This window comes from Lepidochelys olivacea (assembly GCF_965140295.1).
Source record: "Lepidochelys olivacea isolate rLepOli2 genome assembly, chromosome: 2".
Lineage (NCBI taxonomy): Eukaryota > Metazoa > Chordata > Testudines > Cheloniidae > Lepidochelys > Lepidochelys olivacea.
Genome location: NC_140412.1, coordinates 73,044,529 through 73,065,842, shown reverse-complemented (window position 1 = coordinate 73,065,842; position 21,314 = coordinate 73,044,529). Strand labels below are relative to the sequence as shown.

Genomic DNA, 21,314 nt, shown 5'->3' with positions numbered 1-21,314 from the left:
AAATGTATAAAACAGTATTTTAAAATTGTATATATTATATAAAAATACTTTAAACATGTGGATACACAAGGAAAAAAAGGAATTTTATCAAAACATTTTGCATTTCAAACTAATTGATTTATTAAACAAAGGAAGTGTTTATTTGTAGTTGGAGCTGAGCTGATTGTTCCTCCTCACCATGTCCTTCAAGATTTTAGAACTAGTAGAACTCATCATCTTACACTGAATTTGTATTCATAAATTGGAGGAGGAAAATACACTTTCCTGCTTTTTCAATTCCCAATCATTTTCTCAACTTTGAATGAACTAATCATTGAATTGAAATAGTTAAATAAATTGAAATGAACAGAAGAAGATACAACAATATCAAAACTGGTCTAGCACTTCAAACTCTGGTTCCAGGTACTTAGCCAGTCATTTCCACCAGTTCAGTGAGGTTTAATTTTCTTTCAAACTTCATCAGCAAATATGTAGTGCTCAAATATTATTTTTGTTAGTGTAAATGATTTTTATCCACTCTGCAAAAGCATGAGTGAAGTACACTTTGTACAAACTAGATATTGTACATGACAGTAAAATATTGGCTTTTGTGAATTACTCTTTTTATTTATGTACAAATATTTTGGAGATGTTAAACTCAGTTTCCTTCCTTTGGTTGGATATACTAGTAGATGGCTATTCTTATCTCATGAGCAGATGGATTAAGTATCCAGCAGTTAATTATCTGCCACCAAAGTATATGCTCTCATTGAAGCTAACGGCAAAAGTTTTCTTAACTCGTAACTCATGAGCAGGGTCAGGCTCACAGCATTTTAAAAAGTCAACGTTTGCCAACTGTTACAAATAATTGTGATAATTGCATATCCTCTTTGTGATAACTGTTGGAAATATTGAGTTAAGTTATGGTGACTCCATTACTAATAACCCATCTAAGAAATATCAATTAATTTGCTTTATAATGTGGGCGTTGCTGATAATACAATCTGGAAACTAAGCAAACTTTTCTCTCTGTTCCTTCCTTTGAAGACAAAGACAGGGATTTGTTTGCTGCAGGATGGTAATCAGGAGCCTTTCAAAGTGCGACTGCACTTAGCCAAAGATATTTTGATGATCCAGGAGCAGGATGTGATCTGTGTGTCTGGTGAGCCTTTCTATTCTGGTGTAAGTAGTCTTTTATTCCTGCTATTAAGGATTATTTTATAAATGAAATAACAGTGTATATATTTTATAATTCACCCAACTTGGTCTTCCCTTTGATGGAGCTATGTCTAAATATATGCAAATATACTACAGTTAATACTTACCAGTACTGGTCTAGGAAGTAGCTGTAAGGTGTGCCCTTCACTACTCAGTCATGGGGTATTGTTTGAATGCTGAGACCGTCGTATTTTGGATAACATATAAATGATATAGCTAATGTTTTTCCATGTGATACTATATGATCCAGATCCTTGAGAGCAATTGCATATGAGAGTAGCTGCTTTAAAGTCAATGGACTAATCACATTCTAAAAGTTATGCATGTTGTTAGATGCTTTGATGGATCAGGCTCTATGAATGGTGCTCTCTGCTGCTATTGGTTCCATAATATATTACCATGACTCTGGACTTTATTTAGGTTCAGTGTCCATGCAGGTTTCAGAGTAAAAAGAAAAGGAGTACTTGTGGCACCTTAGAGACTAACCAATTTATTTGAGCATGAGCTTTCGTGAGCTACAGGTCCATGCAGTGGCTATCACTTTGAGTTCAACTAGAACAGTGTATTATTTTAGGAGTCATTAACTCCCCTTCAATACTGTAACCACTGAGTCATCCATGTATGATGTATTACCATAGTTTTAGTTATGACAGTTTGTTGTTAGGCGATAGAAGTGCCAGAAGTAGTCTCACTTAAAAGTACAGAAGTACTCTCATTTAAATGACATATTGACTTTAATAGGCATGAAGTAATGTGGTTCTATAGTTTAATGATATGCTATAGAAATTACTTTAGAGACCTATAGAATTTGTTAGTTCAAAAACCTAGAGTAAGGATATTATTCTATAACTGACAAACTTCTATACCTGGGATATATATTTTTATTACATTTTAGAAGATGGTTCCAAAACTCATGAAACCCAGTTACTATTCATTTCTATTGACTTTTCCAAACAGACTATAATTATATTTTAAGAGATTTTTTTAGGTTTACTCCCAACAATTATAAATGCTTTCTTCTCCCATTCCGCTAAGTGAAGCTATCACAAGGTTTCATGTAACATCTTGTGAGAGAGAACTACACAGTGTCTGTATCTGTCAATTTTCTAGGACTGTTGTATGTATTAATTAATAATCATTGCTGTTGTTCCCCTATATTTTATAGCATCTCTAAATAAAATTGTAATAACTGTCACATTCTGGGGTTCAATCCAGACTAGCAAGGGGTTGTGTTACCACCTTCCCCGTAACCTTGTGTGCCCTACAGTGCCTTGCTGTTGTGGTTCCCAACCTGGGCTGCTCCCAACCCACCTACCAGCATGCAGGTCACACCCTGAGTGTCTGTGTGCTGGACAGCCCTAGTTTAGCAGTTCTGACTCTAGCAGCCTGTCTACAGTCCATAGTTCCACTCTGGTTTCCATTAGCCTTAGTTACTACTTGCAGGGTGACCTCAACACACTTCCAGCCCCCAATTTTCCCAAAAATCTGTATTCTGCAATGAGTAGCCCTCTCCTGGACCGTTCAGATATTAAGGCTCATTGCCCCTTTAAGGAGTAAATATGCAACAGTTTATTACATAAACTGGAGTTACCAAACAGTTCAGTTTAAACACAGTGCTAGATTGACCTAGATTAAAAATAAAACAAGTTTATTACCAAAAGAAGATAGGATTTAACATGAATTCAACTATAAGAGAGAAGGTTAGAAATGGTAGCAGCAAATAAAAATTCATTTAACAGTCGAAAACTTCATCTAACAAGTTTTGGTTTAAGGCTTTGTTGAAGATGGCCTTTCTCCCCACAGCCTTCCAGCAAGATGGTGACTGGATCTCTCCCAAAGGCTCAAAGGTGCAGCTGTCTTTTCCAGCCTTATTCATCTCTCCTCATATGGAAGCTGTTCCATACCCCTAATCTTTTTGTTGCCCTTTCCTGTAACTTTTCCAATATATCTTTTTTGAGATGTAGCAACCAGATTTGCACACAGTATTCAAGAGGTGGGTGTGCCATAAATGTATATAGAGGCAATAAAATATTTTCTGTCTTGTGTAGGGTGCTTTGAGTCAGACCTCCTCCATTACAAAGCTGCAGGAAGGTTAGCCACTGGCTGACCCGGAGACAGTAGGTTAGAGCCCTCTTCCCCAGACAGGGAATTTGCCAACATATTTTATTTTCCCTTTTACATGTACAATTTCCATATCATATGTTTAGAGTATGATGCTCCACCATAGTAGCTTAGAATTGGAGCTTTTAGTTTTGTGTATCCTGACTACTGGAGAATGGTCAGTTAGTACCCTGAATTTTCTGTTAAAAAGATAGGGCTGTGACTGTTTGACTGACCACACAATGACATAACATTCTTTCCCTATGACAGAATAATTCAGCTCAGTGGGTGTCAGTTTCTTCCTTCAGGAAACAATGGGGCATTTCTTCTTGTTCTCCCCAAGTGCATTAGTACCGTCCCTAAACCAGTGTCTGATGCAGCCGTACACAGCGCAAACATTTTGTCAAAGTCAGAACAGGCTTTTCAGACAAGAAGACATTCAAGGTTTGACCTGCATGCTGGTAGGCTGGTTGTGAGTGGCCCATATTCAGAGCTACAACAACCAAACATTGTGAGGCATCTGCAGTTACAGGGCCGGTGGTGACACAGTCCCTAACTGGTCTGGATTGGAGCCCACCTTCCTGAACCGTGACACCTTGTCACAAAACAATATAAAAAGCACATACCAAAAATCAGCCAACAAAATGTCATCAGTACTAAAATAACTCCCCATGATCTCTCCACAAAGTAAATTACTCTCCTCTCTATACCCACCCTCTGAGAAAAAAAAAGTCTTTGGTTGAACTATTGAGAGGCGTATGGGAAACAGATTAAAGGGAACAGGGGTGACTAAATCACCTTCACTTCTTTAAAGATCTCAAAATGAGTAAATAAATAGGCTTCCCTATATGCAGTGAAAGGATATGGACACAATCTCTATGAACAGCTTGGTTATTTGCATGTGTGGTGTGATTTCAGCTTTTGGCTGTTCAGTCCTGTATGAATGAAATGTGTACATCACTGTTTGCTGATGTTGGTTTGTGTACTGTATGAGGAGTGTGGCTGTCACTTTTATCAACCATGGAGTGCTGTATAAAATCTGTGGCTGTGCCTTCCATTTCATAGACTACCCTCAGCAGCACATTGAGCCTCCATGAACCCAGGCAGAAGGGAGCATAAGTTCAAACTCAGGCTTTGGTTGTTCCCTTAATAGCACCACACTGCAGCACTGCCCCTTCACCAGGACAGTTCTGGGTGTATTTATTAAAAGATTTTATCACTTCCAAAATGACTTTCATTAATATGCTGTGACATCTATTACTTATGCTGAACTTGGCATTTTAAATAACTTCATGACATGCATATTTAATATTTTTCATTAAACATGAAGGCTCTCCCTTACAATTGTTGTCTTCTGTCTTTTCAGAAGATTATTGTAAAAGTTAGCAAATGATTTGCTTAATTGATTATCCTGCCCCAGATTAATTGCATAGTTTATATCAATATGCATATGCTATATATCAATGTGGTGATGAGGATTTTCTATTCTCTTGGCAGTGCCACTGTGGGGCTAGACACTTTTGAGCCCTTTACCCTGATTTCGTCTGGGATTAAGACAAGGTACTAAATCAATAGGTTCATTCTAACTAAGGATGATAGACATTTCACAGATTGTTAACTATCCTTTTGTCATAGGCCATTTAAATCATCTTGAATCATGCGCTCTAGTTGTCTAAGCTGATTAAACTGGTCCAGTGGGGCTCCTCTTCTTTTACTTGTCAGATTTTGTTTTGTTTTGTTTAGTTCTTGATGAGTGTTGGGTATTCTTTGCATGTCATTCTAGTTAATATGAATGATCTAAGCCTTTTTAAAAACATGGGTACTATAAATGGATGTGTTCTGGTCTGTTTCCAACACTGAATCATTTATAAAATGTACTATAAAGGAAAAAAATATTTATTGTATGTGAAGAACAATAATACAATTAAACTTTTCAAACCAGTAGACATAGTAGCTTGTGATCCTTTATAAGTACATATTTAAAATTAAATTTAAAATGCATGTTAGGATCAGATTATGCTACCCTTACAAATGGAATAATACCTTCCTTTGGTCCCAACTCAGCAACTTTCTTATTTAGGAAGTCAGTGTAAGCACATTCTTAACTTTAAAGTGAAGAATATGTTTACATGTCTTCCTGTATAGTGACAAACTTCAGCAGGTCTTTAAGTGATTTCCTGAACTTGATCCTCCAGGAACAGTACCATAGAAATCAATGGGACTAGCTGTGCATTGAGTTACTACCTCATATGAGTGAGTGGCTATTAGAAAGTAGGCCTTAATTAAGTCCGTTTAATGTTTATTGCAGAAGAGGTTTTAATTTCAAAGTGCTAGGGAGATATGAAGGAACCCTGTACCTTCTCTTGTTGTGTAAGGTTTCGAATATGTGGCTAAAACAAAATTTATTTTTAAAAATCAACTGAATGGGAATAAAGTAGCACTAATCTTTCAAGAGAAGTTTTCCTGTCCTCTAGCACCCTGTACTAAATGTATTAGTGTTAGGTAAGAAAGTTTTGTGAAACTCAAAGGGCAGAGGGTGGTAGCTTCACTAACCTAACTGACTCTCCTAGCCAATAGTTTTTTCTAGTGGTACTCATGGTTACCTGGGGTGAGAAAAATATAAAACTACGATTGATGATTATTAGGTAAGCTACATCCAGAAAAAAAAATGCTTTTCACAGTACTGGACTATCACAAAATGTCAGTTTATGATGTGGAACAGCATTGCAATCTTAAAAATAAGGAGAAGTACTTGCAGTTGGTAGAAACTTCCATGACTGCTGAAGACCGTGTCTGAGTAATAATCAGGATAATTACTCCTTTTTATTAAAAAACCCAACCAAATAAAAACTAAACAATATAAAACAAACAAACCCTCAGTTATGTCATACTATTTATATAAGCATAAGAGTCATTCTTTGCTAGCAGATTGCTAGAATGGCAATGAACTTAAACTTGCAAGAGACTGTCTACTTGCTGTTCAAAGAAAAAGAAAAAAAAAAGAAAAGGCAAAATATTGCACCGATGGTACAAGACCCAGGCCTCTTAAGATCAGCTCTTAAGTCCAAAGTCCAATCTATTCAGGCATGCAGATGGATAACCTGCTTTAAGATAAATTGTAATAAATTGTTCTCCTTAACCACTGAGTATAGGACCAGAAGTAATGGGCTTAAACTGCAACAAAGGAGATTTAGGTTGGACATTAGAAATAACTTCCTAACTGTAACAGTAATTAAGCACTGAAAGAAATTACCTAGGGAAGTTGTGCAATCTCCATCACTGGAGGTTTTCAAGAATAGGTTACACTAATGCCTCTCAGGAATGGTCTAGATAATACTTCTAATACCCCTCATTGTGGGGGACTGGACTAGATAACTGTAGTGAGGCAGAGTGGTCTCTCTTTGGACTCTCCATGGTACATGGAGCCAAACTCACCTCACCTCACCCCCTCGCCGGAAGTACCAAAGTATAGAGGAAGGGCCCTGCAGCTCAGTTGAGGTTTCACCAGAGGAGGAGGCAGATGTCTCTTATAGGGAGCCGAGCCTTCTATGGGACTCTGAACCAGCAGCTGAGCAGATAGTGCCCTACTAAGTGAAGAGACAAAGGACCCCCAGAAGTGGCAGCCAACCAGCTCAACATGGTGAGACAGAGCCCCAGCTTGACAGAGCAACTCCAGCTAAGTGGGGTAGAAAGCAACTTGTGCTGCTGGAAAGCTAGGCAGCAGATTTCGGTTTCCCCACCAATCCAGTGGTGGAACCCCCTGCCACTAACAAGAACCTGGGCTGGGACCCAGTGGAGTAGGGTGGGCCCAGGTTCCCCCTACTCCCTTTTCCATTTCCCCACATCTGGGGATAGGCAACACACTCACTCTAGGCCTGAAGACCTGTGCCTTGATTGTTGTTTGCCCCACCCAGGACTCTGTGGGCTTTAGACTGTTGATTGCTGTCTGACTTAGCCAGCAGGCTCTAGGCTAAAGACTGCTTATTGCTCTACCCTGCCTGGGGGCCAGAACTCCAGACTGTTAAATGTTGTTTGCCACAGCCAGGAGGCTGCTAGGTATAGACTGCTTGTTGCTTGACCCAGCCAACAGGGCCCGAGCCCACCTACTGTTGCCTGATGCAGTGAGATAAAGTGCTTTTCCTCCCAACTTGAGAGTGAGGGACTACTATAGTAACCTATCAAGATCCCTTCCAGTTCTACATTTCTATGATTCTATAAGATGGCTGTACTGAGAGTGGATACATTGAGGGCCAAGGGAGAAAATAAGAAAAAAAGTAAAACCCCTTGATACAGTTTGTATTTGTTATAAATCATGGCTGTGCATCCATAGAATTATGATTTAGGTTTTATGAATTTTAGAATTCCAAGACCAACATTGTTAAGTTAAGCAAATGAAAATTCATAACATCCCAACACTTCAGTAGCACATCTGAAATTACAATAAAAGAGCTATAAAGCATAATTGTAACCGGAGTGGTCTGTTCTCATTAAGGATGGTAGAGCCAAGGGGCTAGCCAACCCTTAGTTCATGGCATGGTCCTTTAAGGTTTGGGGAGTTCTGATGTATGCAAAGGCCTAGGAAATGACAGAGGCAGATACTGGTAAAGAGGAAGTAGTCTTGGAAAATATTTAGTGTTTGAGGGAGAAATCCTGTTACTGTCCCTTTAGGGCCCAGGATTAGCACAGGATGGGGCAAGGCTCCCCTCTCTCCCAGTCAACTGTGACGAGCCCTGAGAAGGAGGACAAGATAAATGTGGGAAACTGAGCCAACATGTGGAGAAGCTAGCTGAGATCTGTAGCTGGCCTGAAGTACAACCCAGCTCCTGGAGAAGGCCTGGAGACTCCTGAAAGTCAGGTTGGAATCCTACCTGAACCGTTATACACACCCCATAAGAGCTTGGACTTCAAGGGCTAAAGAGGGGCTAAAGTTTGTATTCTAAAAGAGTTAACAAATCTTATACCCCACAAAAGGGGTATCTGTTTGAGGTGTTCAGGTCTGAATAAATGATTGAAAGAACCAAGAGGGAGTAGAGGACAACACATTTCCTGGGCCACAAGAAGGTGTGCTTGATGGTGGCATCCTACAACAACAGTACTTTATGAAAAACACTAATTCACCAAGATGAGGAGCCACCAAGTTCTGTAGCATCGTTCTTGTTGTTTCTGTAATAGATGTTGTTGAATTACTAATTCTTACCGTGAAGGAGTTTTTTGCTGAAGTGCATCCCCATGCCAGTCCAGAAAATCAACAATATGAAAACCGAGTACTCTAAAACAATGGATGTTTTAAAGTATTTCTTCTTTTTTGGTAAGACTGCTATGAAAACAGTGTGTTCAGGCTGACAAAGTATTGCTATAATTCCGCAATACGAGACATTGATTACTGGTATTCTGTAGTGCTTTTCTGAAGTTCTGGGGTTCACTGAAAAGTCCTAGGGTAGTCTGAAATGGTAGTTCTTGGACTTATCCTAATTGTTAAATTATCACAGTAAGTATTACTGGTGGCTGTTAGTGATTTTCTTAGATTTAGTGGCAGAGTTACTGCTTTAAAATCCAAAGGGCATCTGTTCAAATACCACCAGAGTTCAAATTCTTTCCACAATTATAAAGCACAGGTGACTGGTTCAGTCTGACTGGTCTGATTCTGTGTTGTTGCATAGTAAGCTATAATTAAATATCGGTAGGTACATTTTTGCAGCATTCTGTGAATTTTAATTTTGTTTTCCATGAGTATTTGAGTGTGGAAGCTTAAAAATTATGTATGTATCAATTATGTACATATGTATGTAGCCCAGTGAGCTAGTTTGCCTTTGCATTATATTCTGCTTTGCATTATATTCAGCAGTAATGCAAGAAACCTACAGGCCTGTATCCTATAATATGTTAGCTTCAGCAAGTTAGCATGAGGCTTGAGGCCTATGAACTTTGAACAGATAAACTTTGCACAGATAAATGGCCCAACAGAAAACCCCAAGTATTTGGGGAGCTGAAAATAGAGTTTAAGGGGAAGTTCTGACCACAGCTACATGAGTCCTGGCAACAAACTGATGTACATACCAGGTACATGAGATGCATCTAAGGCTACCTTGCTTGCTTGCCTAAATATCTTTTCTTATACATTTATTATTTTCTTATGGGTTTGTTTATTTGTTTTATTATAATAGGTTTATAGGTTTATATTAGAATATATTTTGGCTGTAACACAAGGGACCTGTTGGCCACATCCTGTATGTTGAGGTAAGGCAAAATTAGCATACATATGTTTGGGAGCTTTCACCTGGATAGATAGTGATGAGCTAAAGCATAAGGTCCATATATGGCTGCAACCTTTAACATAGAGGATGCATTAAAGCAGGTTGGCATAGGGGCTTTCCTAAGTTAATACCCTTTTAAACTGAACAGATACACCACAACTTGGAGATTGCAAAGAACCAAAATAACCAGTTAGGACAGAAATAACAAATGTGATACCTGACCACAAAAGAGCCCTGGTAATGAACAGACGTATATGATAATAAGTTGAGATCACTGACCTATAGGAAAAAGACACTCCAACATTAGTAAGGTGAGGAAATACAAATAAGGAAACAGAGGAAAAATCCCCTACTGAATATGCATCAAACATAGAGGCATCAGTGTATTATAAAAGTGGCATCACAGCCTGGGGGCAGTAGGAGAGTGAGATGTAGTCCTTGGGAGGTACCAGAATGATGGTCATTGGTGATGATGGGGAAGGTGATGGTGATGAGGAAGATAATGGCTAACACTTCAGGTTGTTCTACAGGGGATGATGTGATTATATGGATGTGTAGATGTACATTCTGTAGTATCTCAATTTACCTTACTGAGTTGGGGTGTTTGTGACTATGCTAAATGTATGAATAAGCTATATTTGTAAATATAAAATAGTTCCTATTTTGTGAGTGTTGCAACTGTCCACACTGGGGTTCCCAACTATATAATAATTTGAATAATACTGGACCTGATTGTGGGACAAGAACATGTCGACCATCAAAGTGATAACTGGGGATTCTTAAATAATCAATATAATGAATACATAATCTAAAGATTGAGCACCAGATATTTAAATTTAAGTCAAATTCAGTTACAAGAATGGTAAAAAGGAAACATTAGAGAAAGGTAAACACAAGTGAAGCAAATTTGTTCAAATTTTTTAACATATTTTTTTCTTAATATTAGCTTAGTTCTGAAGAATAATACAGCTTAGTGCCAGTGAAAGCTGCCTTAACCCTGAACAAAAAGGTAGTTCATCTTTGTTTTCTCGACTGAAACTGACAACAAAGATGCCAGTTGTGATGGTGATTTTTGTAATGTGGATACCTGTCAACTAGGAAGAGGACTGAGACTTCCAACTCTTTTCACAAAAGCCACCAAAAAGCCATCAGATAGTGGTAACTTTGGTTCACTTCCAGCTTGGACAGCTTTTAATGAATGACACAGAACTGACTGATCTAAACAACTATTATCTAGAGACAGTCCAATCCCCTCTATTTTTTTGCATCTATTGAAAAATGTGACTCATTATAACAGTGTATTGGAACTGCTATTTAGTAGGCCAAATCTGAGAGATCAAAATACCCTGCCTGTTCTCATAGAGATTGGGTCTTTTCTTTTATCAGACAGTCTAATGACAAAAAGCAACACAAAACTTCTCAAAAGCCAAAGCATCATTAATTAGTATAGTGTGTGAAAAGTTTTCTCAGTGAGCATCTGGTATTGAGGGGCAGAGTGACTTTGTGTTTTTTCTTTCCTTTGTTTGTTTTGTTTTTAAAAAACTAAGTACTGTTTGTGAAAGAAACTGGATTGACAGTTTCAGCATTTTGGGATGTATACGTAGGAGGATTGCCAGCAGATCAAGGGACGTGATCATTCCCCTCTATTCAGCATTGGTAAGGCCTCATCTGGAGTACTGTGTCCAGTTTTGGGCCCCACACAACAAGAAGGATGTGGAAAAATTGGAAAGAGTCCAGTGGAGGGAAACAAAAATGATTAGGGGGCTGGAGCACATGATTTATGAGGAGAGGCTGAGGGAACTGGGATTATTTAGTCTGCAGAAGAGAAGAATGAGGGGGGATTTGATAGCCGCTTTCAACTACCTGAAAAGGGGTTCCAAAGAGGATGGATCTAGACTGTTCTCTGTGGTAGCAGATGACAGAACAAGGAGTAATGGTCTCAAGTTGCAGTGGAGGAAGTTTAGGTTGGATATTAGGAAAAACTTTTTCTCTAGGAGGGTGGTGAAGCACTGGAATGCGTTACCTAGGGAGGTGGTGGAATCTCCTTCCTTAGTGGTTTTTAAGGTCAGGCTTGACAAAGCCCTGGCTGGGATGATTTAGTTGGGGATTGGTCCAGCTTTGAGCAGGGGGTTGGAGTAGATGACCTCCTGAGGTCCCTTCCAACCCTGATATTCTGTGATTCTGTGACAGCACTGGAGCGATGTGTGCCTTTTTAAAGGAACTCTGAAAAACTGAGATGAGCAATTCTAGCTAAGGGCCTATGCTGTAGTAATGGCAATTATTTTTTGATGTGAGAACAAGCAGAGGGCTGAATGATCAGGTCCACGCTGGCCAATTTGCACTAATTATACAGCACATTAAGTAGTCTAGCCAATCACTCTCCTTACTCAATGTAAGTGTGGAGGAGCTGGAAGCTCCACTATGCCCAAGCCTCCACTGGTATAACAGGGGCCATCTGTCCCACAGAGTCCACTCTCAGACCCTTGCCGCTTAACCTGCCTCCATGTTGTGTGAGTTGAGCAGAGATGATGAGACAAACTGGCAGCATCACAAAATGGAAGTAGCTGGCAGATCTGAGCACTGCTTTTGGTCATAATCCAATGGTATAACTATGTATTTAATTTTAAAATATCACAAGTGACTTGTGCCCAAGATGTTCTCAGAGTAATTGTGAAGTTTAGAGTTTATGGGGACAGTGATTCTTCAGGTCGAGGAATCCAAATACATGCAAGCAAAAACAGGACAAAAATTCAAAATGAGAACATTTAAAAATGTTCCTTTTGAAGCATCTAGTAAATATTTCACTAAACAGACAACATGAACATTCAATTCTTGTGTAAAATTGTAGTGCTAGTAATGATAGGCAATAAATCCACTGAAGTATGAACACAGAGGATTTTAACTTCAAATGCCAATTCAGCTTTGGCTCTGCTGCTGTTGTCAACAGGTCCATTATATTTGTTTTGTTGTATTCTTACAGTATGTGTGATATACTTTTTCTTCTTTTTAGTTATCTTTTTCTGTATTATTGCCATGAACCCATTTTTTTCTTCTTCAAATCCATTATCTTTTCCCCACATTCTTGTTTTTTCCTTCTCTTCCATGCACTCTTATTCACCACCCTTCCACGTCTATACACATTCACTATGAAGCTAACCCTCGTCTTCATTGTGAACATAAGGGAAATAACACTTAAGGGTGTGTATTGTATTCAATCATGTAGGGAGAATAACATTTCCACCATAATCACCAGTGTCCCAATTTGAAAGCATCATTCTTGTATCTTAACATGAAAGATATGAGAATTGGAGAATCAGTTATATAAAGAGCTCTGGAATATTGTGGTTCTTCAGTCCAAGTGAAATTCAAACAGTACCTTATAGGCAAATTAACAGAACACACTAGATTTACTGGCTCACCCTTGCAGGAGTTTAATACCCAGAAAATGTTACTGTGACAAAATTCCTGCTGTACCTTGGTGGCTCTTGCGCTTATTGGCGGATTTGCTCAACTTGGAGCTTCACGGCAGCCCTCAGCTTGGCCGTTTTTCTGAACCCACAGTCCAGGTCGACTCCTCCTGTGTCTGACCAGGAGTTGGGAGCATTTGGGGGAAACCTGGGCCCACCCTCTACTCCGGGTTCCAGCCCAGGGCCCTGAGGAATGCAGCTGTCTAGAGTGCCTCCTGGAACAGCTGTGAGACAGCTACAACTCCCCGGGCTACTTTCCCCATGGCCTCCTCCCAACACCTTCTTTATCCTCATCATAGGACCTTCCTCCTGGTGTGTGATAATGCTTATACACCTCAGTCCTCCAACAGTCCACGTTCTCACTCTCAGCTCCTAGTGCCTCTTGCTCCCAGCTCCTCATACGCACACCAGAAACTGAAGTGAGCGCCTTTTTAAAACCCAGGTGCCCTGATTATCCTGCCTTAATTGATTCTAGCAGCTTCTTGATTGGCTGCAGGTGTTCTAATCAGCCTGTCTTAATTGTCTCCAGAAGGTTCCTGATTGTTCTGGAACCTTCCCTGTTACCTTATCCAGGGAAAAGGGACCTACTTAGCCTGGGGCTAATATATCTGCCTTCTATTACTCTCCTATAGCCATCTGGCCCGACTGTGTCACAGTTACTAATTAATAATTACTATTGAGAACCAGCTAACTGCTGTCTTAATTCTTTTCCCAGAGTTTGTTCCCCACATCAGTTACAGATTCATGTGAATTCTCTTATATCAAGTACATACATAATTATTAATATTAGAGAACAAGAGAAGATTTGATAATTTATTTTATTAACTAATAGTAAATGTAATCATTAGTATAGGAATATATTTCATTTCAATGTTTGAATATTCCACACTTCAGTTACCCAATATTCAATTTGTTTAACATCCGTAAGTTGCCAACTGAGACTGTCTGCCATGCAAAATATAATCTTTTTTTACTTACCTGGTGCGCTCATTTCACTTTCCACTCTGGCTTGTCTATTTTATTCATGTGTTGCATCTTTTCATAACCCTAGACTATAGGTACTCTTGTTTGTACAATACCTAGCAGACTGGGTCCCTGGTCCTAATTAGAGCCCTTAAATACTACTCTAATAAAATAATAATTCAGTTTCAATAAGCTATGTGGGCAATATTTTCAAAAGTGACTGATAATGTGGTGTTGGTGCCTCAATTTTTGGCTGCCCATCGTGAGACACCTCTAAAGGGAATTAAGTTTTTAGAGGGTTGGTGGTCAGTACTTTCTGAACATCAGGCTCCATTAAAGTGTCTCAGTCTGGGTACCCAAAATCACTAATCATTTTTGAAAATCTTGAGTTGCTAGGACTGCTTCACAGGCAGACATTTAAACAACATGTGAATCTCTTATGCTTGTTGTGACGGAGTCTCCTTTCCATGGGTAAACTCAGTTCTACAAGTTTACAAAGAGTATTGTTCAAATATCAGACTTAGCTCTCATAGGTTTTCTTAGACCTGTGAAACTTTCATGACACATTAATCTGTGATGAATAACTAAAAATTATAATGTTTCTTGCTTCAACATTATATGTTTCTAGTATAGGTGTCTGTCTGACTTATGGATAAACATGAGCTCCTTTCTTGTGGTTTCTGCAATCTTCATCTTGCCCACAAATTCACCTTGTTGCCTTGGATACTGCATTCTGGCTGTTCTTCACTAAATGATACCTATCTGAGAGAGGTAGGCAGGGTATAATATAGAACAGCCTCCAGATGTAGAACTAGCCTGAGAATGGGGAAGCCAGAAGCCACTGCTTTGCAGCCTCCCAACTCTGTTGTGCCCAGCAATTACTGCATGTAGCACACAGTGTAGACCATTATACGCATTCACTCTAAGTTACTTGTAAATAGCATTGGTTTAATTTGGGGTGGGGGGGGCTGAATTTCTACTACAATTTCCTCTTTCTCGTTCTGCACTTACTTACATTTTACTGTGGGCCTACATACTCCTTTGATACTTTTGCTTTCTCCCGTAGGACTAGAATCACTTCTATGAAGCTACTCCTGTTTATGCTACTGGAGGATCTGGCCCTTAATTGTTAGCTTGTCAGCCTTACTGTCATCCCTAAGAGGCATCCACAAAATACATCTATACTTTTAAATTCATATGCATAACTTAAGGCTTTAGTAGCTCAGTAACCACATGTTATGATAATCTTCTATTTTGGAAACCTTAGTGTGCAGGACAAATTGCAAGTTAGAACCAGAAAGAAAACTAAACAGAATTACACCAACCAAAGAAATAAAAACAAATGCAAAAAACAGCCTCTTTTGGGTTACTCTGTGTTTTATACTACTCAGTCCATGAAAAACTACTAGCTATTCATACCAGTCCTTCCAAAATTTTCCATTAATTCTCCTGATTTAAATAACTTTCAGTTTGCAAACAACTCAACCTTAATTTCACTCAAAACATATCTCCCTTAACAACCAAATTTATGAAGTGTCGTAGCTGTGTTGGTCCCAGGATATTAGAAAGAAGGTGGGTGAGGCAATATCTTTTATTAGTCCAATATTTTATTATTTATTGGACCAATAAAAGATATTATCTCACCCATCTTGTCTCTCTGAGCAGTCCACGCCCAGATCTTGAAACAAAAGTTCATTCAAGAATCCCGCATGCATCGGGTTCTTCTTAACATGACCCCAGTTACATGATTTTAGTTTTTTTTCCCCAAAGTTTAGCGTTCTAGTCCATTGGTCTTAAATCTGTAACAGTCAGTTTCAGAGGTAGGCAAACTCACTTGGTCTGATTGGTATAACAGGGCCTTTTGCCCTAGACAATACTGGAAAAAAACACAAGACACTGGGAATATGGTTTAACTAGGCTGTAACTTTATTAAGTAGCTTATCGGGGAACTATCCACCAATTACTCATCCAGTATAGGTCATCCTTTCTTTGCAATCCATGCTATCTGGTGGGGCCTGCCATCAACCCCCTGATCCTCATGCTACATCTGGTCCCTGCGCTATTTCAGTGCAGCGTATTAGCCTCATTTGGGTGCAGTGGATCCAATAAGCTTAGGCTGTACTTTCTCTCCAACCCATCAGCCACAGAGCCCATCTCCTCCCCTTTTCAAGACACAAAGAGGGGTGGGGATTTACAGTCCTTAAAGGGCCAAGACACAAAGAGGGGTGGGGATTTACAGTCCTTAAAGGGCCAGAATTTTTCTTTCCCCTACTGGTCTACACACACCTCTAAAGCTCAGGAGGGTTGTGGGAAGCATTTGCAAAAGATATCCATCCCAATTTTGCAGTCTGAAGAGGTTTGGCTAGGTTTCTGATAAAAACCATTCAAATATTCAGATTCTTGGTCAAATCAAATCAGCTTGAAATCTTTTGATATTTGCCTGCCCCTAATCTTAAATTTGTTTTTTGTATAGATCTTGCTTTCGCTTCCATTTATTTATTTTTACAGAATTTTGTCTATCTATGTTGGAAAAAAAGGTGTTTTTAAAGTGTTCTTCTCCTGATAAACATTAAGGACTGTCTTCAGAAGAAAATATGTCCAGTTTCCTATCAGATGCCTGTTTGAGGTCAAACAAGTCCCCAAATACTGTTTTGTTTTTCCTGTTTTGGTTTGGTTTGGGTTTTTTTGTGGCTTTAGTGACCCTGCACAAGCTTATATAATGAGGAAGCCAGAAAGAGCTTTCAATGATTTTAACACTAAGAAGGTGGACAAAACGAGTCACAAATATTTTGGAGAACAGTTTTTCTATTAGGCTTCTTAAAGGTGTAGTAGAGTTCATTTAAAATAATACAAAATACTGCCTTTTAAGAATTTATTCTGCATAGAACCACCATTTACCTTAGACCACTAGTTCACTAAGAACAAACTTCCTACAACAGAAAAGATTTCTGATGGGTGAACATTGCAAATTAGCAGTTTTAGGAGGTAGATTTGTTGATTTCCTCAGTTATACGTACTCCATCCTCCATTTATTATAAGCAAATAATCTCTTATTTGCCATTTCCATTTATGAATGGCAGTTTTATGGGCTGGAGTTTTTATTTTAACTTTGAGGAGTGGAACCAAGTGGTGTGAATTTGTTTGTAATATATATATATATTAATTTTGTAACGTAATTTAGGCTTTGTACACTTTTATATAAAAACATTTAGAAGAGATTTTCAACCAGGCCTCTGTGCATGTGACAACTGCATAGTTACAAAAACTAGAAACAGACTGTGTTCTTTAACATCTGCTGACTCTGGTGATTGATAGGAAAGGAAGTGGGGGACAACAGAGATACCACAATTGATACAACCTGATATACATGTGAGTAATCTCACTGGATGAGCAGTAATGCCCAACAGATCACACAAATGGAAAAGCTAAAGATGAGGAGTTCTGGCCCAGATTAGTTTTTGTTTCTATGTTATCCTTATCAGGTATCACTATAATATCTTGGTGTCCAAAGGCTTTTTGTGAGAGCAGTTTGCTGGCCTAAATGAAGTAAGTTTGTGGTCTCAGCCCAGTTCCTAGTGTACGTGTATTGGCATCATAAAAATTACATCCTAGTGAGAACTAATTGACACCCAAGAAGGCAAACTGGGTAGAGAGGCCAAAGAATTAATGGGTTTGGATAGCGAATTATTCCTTCATCCCTAGAGTTGCTACCTAACCAGGAGAAAGTCACAATTATAGGGCAGGGTAGGCAAGTGTGTTTATGCTGTACCTGGTTGTGACTAAATACAGGGGTATAGTCTTCAGGCTTGCAATCCAGCATATATCACCGGAACATTTTAAAAAGTGTAAACAAAATTAAATAGCCTTTACCCAGAGATGACAAAGCCCTGGCTGGGATGATTTCGCTGCGGTTGGTCCTGCTTTGAGCAGGGGTTTGGACTAGATGACCTCCTGAGGTCTCTTCCAACCCTAATCTTCTGTGATTCTATGATTTTATGATTAACTGATGTTAACACGTTGGAAATGAGAACTTACTGTGTCAAGTATTAGAAAGACGAGGTGAGTGAGGTAATATCTTTTTGTTGAATTATATGTGAAGTATTAACATGCAGGATTCAATCCATCCCTGCTGTCTCCCCATCCAATACAATGGATTTGCTCATGACTGTTCTTTCTATACTTACATCATTCACTTTGATCACAAATAGAGAATGTACGTGGCATATGTATTTTCCCCGACACCCTAAATTCAGTAAGTCCAAATTCTCAATGATTTCAGTGTGTTGACCTTACCTCACACATCATTCCCTGCCTTCATCTGTCCACCTGTGGGGAAGGAAGAAAAGCAGAGGCTCTACAGAAGGCTCTACAGAAGGCTCATGAAGCGTTGCCCTATGTCTCTTTACACCCTTGCATGGGCACAGAAACAAGCCTGTAGTTTGGCTCTTTATTTAGGCTATTGCCAGATTATTTGTTCTACAGATTAGGCAGAAAGCTAATAGGAGACCTATTCACTTTGCAGTGTATGTGTCCTAATTTTATATTATATTTATATCAAATAGACACACACACACATAAATACAATAAAATCATAAATACACATATAGATATATACACGCACACATACACAGGAGTATGTGCATGTGTGTACCCCTGTGTGTGTTTATAATTAGATGTGGCTTTTGAGCTGTGAATTTTATACACTCATAGATGTAAAGGCATCAAAAGTTGTGTGTACATATATATATGCATCTCTGTGAATGGTATATGTGTACAAGTGAAATATAATGGTCAAAATTATGTAAAGTAGCTAATATTAAATGTTATCCCAGAATGAAGATGGGCAGACGAGCCTATAAAATATTTCGTACTTGTCTTTTTGTAAATATACATAAGCAAGACTAATGTATAAGTCTGCAGTATATAAGCTCTATACATTGAGTTTTAAGAAAGCAGAATGCAGGGAAAATGTTGATGTTATGTTATAAATATTGATTCACCTGTTACTCAGGCAAGATTATTTCAGTCATTGCTGTTCATTCAACAGTATCATAAAAATGAACAAATGAGTTTTAGATTGGGACAAGAACTCCATATTTTCTCTTCTTGTTTCACCTGCAGCATGAGTTTCTTGGGATTTGACAGTTTATTATGACAAGACAGGATGATGTGGGGGATGTAAACTATTCATAGAAGAATTAATGTAGATATTGTGGCAGGAAATATTAAAACTAACTGAACTTGATTTAACTTTTTCAGGAAAGAACGGTAACAATTAGAAGACAAACTGTAGGAGGATTTGGATTAAGTATAAAGGTAGTATGCTTTTTTTGTTTGTTTTATTTTTCCACAGGTTGCACAAAACATGTTTTTGTCTTCTAGTTAATGTATTTTAATGAAGGCAAACTGTATTTCACAGTACATGAAACAATAGCACAAACAAATTCTAAAAGGGTTAGTTAAAATATATATTTACTATCACAATAGGCAATCAGTGGAAACATTGCCTGGTGGAATGGAATGGATGGAGGTCACATCCCCTTAAGATTGAGGATGCGGGTCTCTCTAATAAGATTTTACATGAAAATGAAACAGGGTATGCAACTGCACCAGACTGTTCTTTTGTTCAAAAATACTCTAATTCAAGTGCTTGTTAATGAATGCTAAATTACAGTGGCAGGCACAGGGAACCGCTAATGAGTTCATCATCAATTCTGTTACAAATAATATCACATTAATTCACTTTTAGTCATTAATAAGACTGGAAGTGTTATTGTTTCTTCATATTGTTTATTTTGCTGTAGATGAGACAACAGCAGCAATTTATCGGGCAACTTTATTTTCTTCATTCCTTAGGAAGATTTAAGGGACATTAAAGGCCTGTGTGGGCTCTTTCTTAAAAGAGAGGGAAAGAGTTAAGCATTTTGAATACCTTACTTCAACCTTGAATCACAGTGTAGGTAATATGTCATTAATTTTATCTTTATTCTAAACACAGCACTCTTCAGCTTTAAGATAGCAGTGGAGAAAATCAAATATACTATGTATGAGTGCAAAAGAGCCTTAAGTTATGCATATGAATTTAAGAATATAGACTTATTTTGTGCATGTGTCTTAGGGCTGACATTATGTCCCAGAGAAAGAGAGGAATGTGCCCTTCCTTGTATTGTCATTGATAATAAAATTGCTGAATAGAAATATTAGTTCTTAAAATGTGTCTTGATGCTTTGCTTTTATCTTATTGACCCCGAAGGACCCCCACACACACATGGAAAACTAATTGCTATTTTGGGCCCAAAACTGCTTATGAACTAAGTCAATGGCAAGCAAGTTGTTCTCCTGAAATGTTGTTATGTGTTGTTGTTTACTCAATAATCATAAAGTACGGCATGTCATTGTCAGGTTACTAATAGGATGAGTGAAATTGTGTTGCTAGTATAAGAAAAAAAACAGTACCTGGGCCTAGAAGTCAGGATTTTTGAGATTTGGAAGGTGAACTTTGTATGAAAACTCACGAAAACAGGTTTTTGTTTTTTTTTTAAGTATACAGTACTATGAAGTCACTTGTAGAATGCAAAATTTGGGGGTGGATAGGTTGCAATAATCTTATTATTTAAGTAACAGGCAAATAGTAACAAATAAAATAACATTACTGAACATAAGTGAAAGAGTCCTTGGGAAGTACATTATCTCCACTGAAATATGTACATTGCTCTCAAGGAGTTTTCCTGGAGAGTACATGACCATTCTAAACTACTAAATGAAAAGGTTCTACTTTAGAATATCTGGAAAGTTTTGATCTCTAAGCTTGTAAACTCTTTTGGGCAGGGACCATATTGTTGTTGTGTTTGTAAAGTGCTTACCCCCAGTGTGTCCCAAGCCCCTGATTAAGGCCTCAAATTGCTAGTGCAATACAAATAATAAATAAAAATCATATGCCAAGGGAGTTGGAACAAATTGTAGTAAAGTTGCTGAATCATGCATTTAAAATACAAGATTTTTTTTTCAGATTATATAACGTATTATGTTTTATTTGTATCACACAGAGAATGTCAATCAGAATTGACTCTAATACAGGGGTGGGCAAACTTTTTGGCCTGAGGGCAACATCTGGGCGGGGAAATTGCATGCAGGGCCATGAATGTAGGGCTGGGGCAGGGGGGTTGGGTGTGCGGGAGGGAGTGTGGGCTGCAGGGAGGAGTGTTGGGTGCAGGAGGGGGCTCAGGGCAGGGGGTTGGGGTGCAGGAGTGGTGCAGCAGGGGGCTCAGGGCAGGGGATTGGGGCACTTACCTTGCAGCAGCTCTGGTGTGGCAGCGGTATGCAACGGGGCTAA

General features: G+C 38.6%; 1 protein-coding gene across 1 annotated transcript in view; it reads left to right on the top strand.

Annotated features, from left to right (window-relative positions):
* SNTG1 (syntrophin gamma 1) overlaps positions 1-21,314 on the top strand; it is a 516,894-nt gene that overhangs the window by 286,563 nt on the left and 209,017 nt on the right. Inside the window, exons 3-4 of the mRNA XM_084622009.1 lie at positions 1,027-1,161; positions 19,241-19,297. Of these exons, the coding sequence (XP_084478135.1) occupies positions 1,027-1,161; positions 19,241-19,297 (192 nt within the window). The remainder of the gene's footprint in view (positions 1-1,026; positions 1,162-19,240; positions 19,298-21,314) is intronic.